Raw genomic sequence first — 1,513 nt, 5'->3', positions numbered from 1 at the left:
ATTTAAAAATGAATTCTAGACTGTGAAATGGAAATTACTTACTGTACTTAGCCCCATCCAGGGCTGCCACTGCTCTTTCCAAGCAATTCCTAGTGGGATTTCCAGAACGGCTATACTCAAAACCCTGAAGAACAGAAGTTAGAGTTAATCCTAAGAGATTTACTGTTACAGTCCTAATGCAGACATCTCCACAATGAGGGGTTCATCCTACTGTAATGATTTTCTATTCTTTAGTCATGATATGTCCTGCCATTAGACAGAAACGTGGCAATGTTACAGAAGTAGTGGTGTGGAAGGGTCTAAAGTCAAACTCAATTAGAAATCTGTGTCTGCCACTTATGAGCTGCATGCCAATGGGTAAATCACTCAACATTTCCCAGATTGAATCTCAATATCTGTACAATGGGAATAAAATACAGATATGTAGTTCATAAAATTATTGTGAGATACGTGTCAGGTATCCTTGACAGGGGCAAGATTTATGATTTCCCCAATCGCTTCCATAGGTAACATGGAAAACCTCGGACTGGTCTTTGAGATATCTTCTAGACTCGGCAATCAGGGCTACAAACCGGCATCAATGACACCAGTGGCCATACATGGGACTGATCCCACAGATCCTACAACCCTCTACCCAGGAACTGTCTCAGCCAAGAAGACAATTCCTGCTTCCCATACCTATGATTTCATCCCCAGCCAATCAGCAGACCCAATTCCTTAGCCCTTTGTTCACCAAACCACTTTAAAAAATCTTAGACCCAAAATTCTCAAGGATGTGGATGTGAACAATTTCTCTTATCTCCTCACTTGGCATGTTGCAATATTAAACTCTTTCTCTGCTGGAACTCCTGCTGTCTCAGTACAATGGCCTCTATCTGCACAGTGGGCAAAGGACCCACCTGGTTGCACGGTAACAATTTTATTTAATCCACACGACCTGCTTTGAAGCATGTGAAGCCAAATATTATAGTAGCTAGGGAGTGTCAAAGCCAAAATTCAAACCTAGGATTTAAACATTGATTAAAAATCCTATATTTTCTCTCCCTGCCTTATTTAGCACATCACAAAACACAATGACTTTTTACACTTTTGTTTATGATTCATAAGCTCCCAATATTAGTAACAATAATTTTTAAAAGTTTTGTCGCTGTGCTTAATTGTTTTTGACAAACTGAACAGACATATTTCACAGGGCTCCAGGATATCCTCTCCACTCCTCACCACCACCTCCTTACCATGAGCTGCAGCTGCACCCACCAGACAGAAATAAATGCTTGGACTCATGTGACTCCTGCCACAGAAAGGTACCCATGTTTTCCATAAACACTCACTGCAGATATTTAACTTTATAGGGAGAAAAGAAGCATATTTCAGTGGCAAACTGCATCACCCATTGAATGGCTTTCCAAATGAAACTGGAGAGTTACATGTTTCTCACTGAGCTCTTAAAATTCCCTTTAGTGATGTTAACAGATTTTTTTAAAGGTATTAAGCAGAGTCTTGTGGATTTAAA

General features: G+C 40.1%; 1 protein-coding gene across 1 annotated transcript in view; it reads right to left on the bottom strand.

Moving 5' to 3' along the window:
* LOC105806719 (cystathionine gamma-lyase-like) overlaps positions 1 to 1,513 on the bottom strand; it is a 39,557-nt gene that overhangs the window by 31,310 nt on the left and 6,734 nt on the right. The window contains exon 2 of the mRNA XM_012639935.1: positions 39 to 124. Within this exon, the coding sequence (XP_012495389.1) occupies positions 39 to 124 (86 nt within the window). The remainder of the gene's footprint in view (positions 1 to 38; positions 125 to 1,513) is intronic.

The sequence above is a fragment of the Propithecus coquereli genome, unplaced genomic scaffold (assembly GCF_000956105.1).
Source record: "Propithecus coquereli isolate 6110/MARCELLA unplaced genomic scaffold, Pcoq_1.0 Scaffold144, whole genome shotgun sequence".
In the NCBI taxonomy this organism is placed as follows: Eukaryota; Metazoa; Chordata; class Mammalia; order Primates; family Indriidae; genus Propithecus; species Propithecus coquereli.
This window is presented reverse-complemented; position numbering and strand designations above follow the sequence as displayed.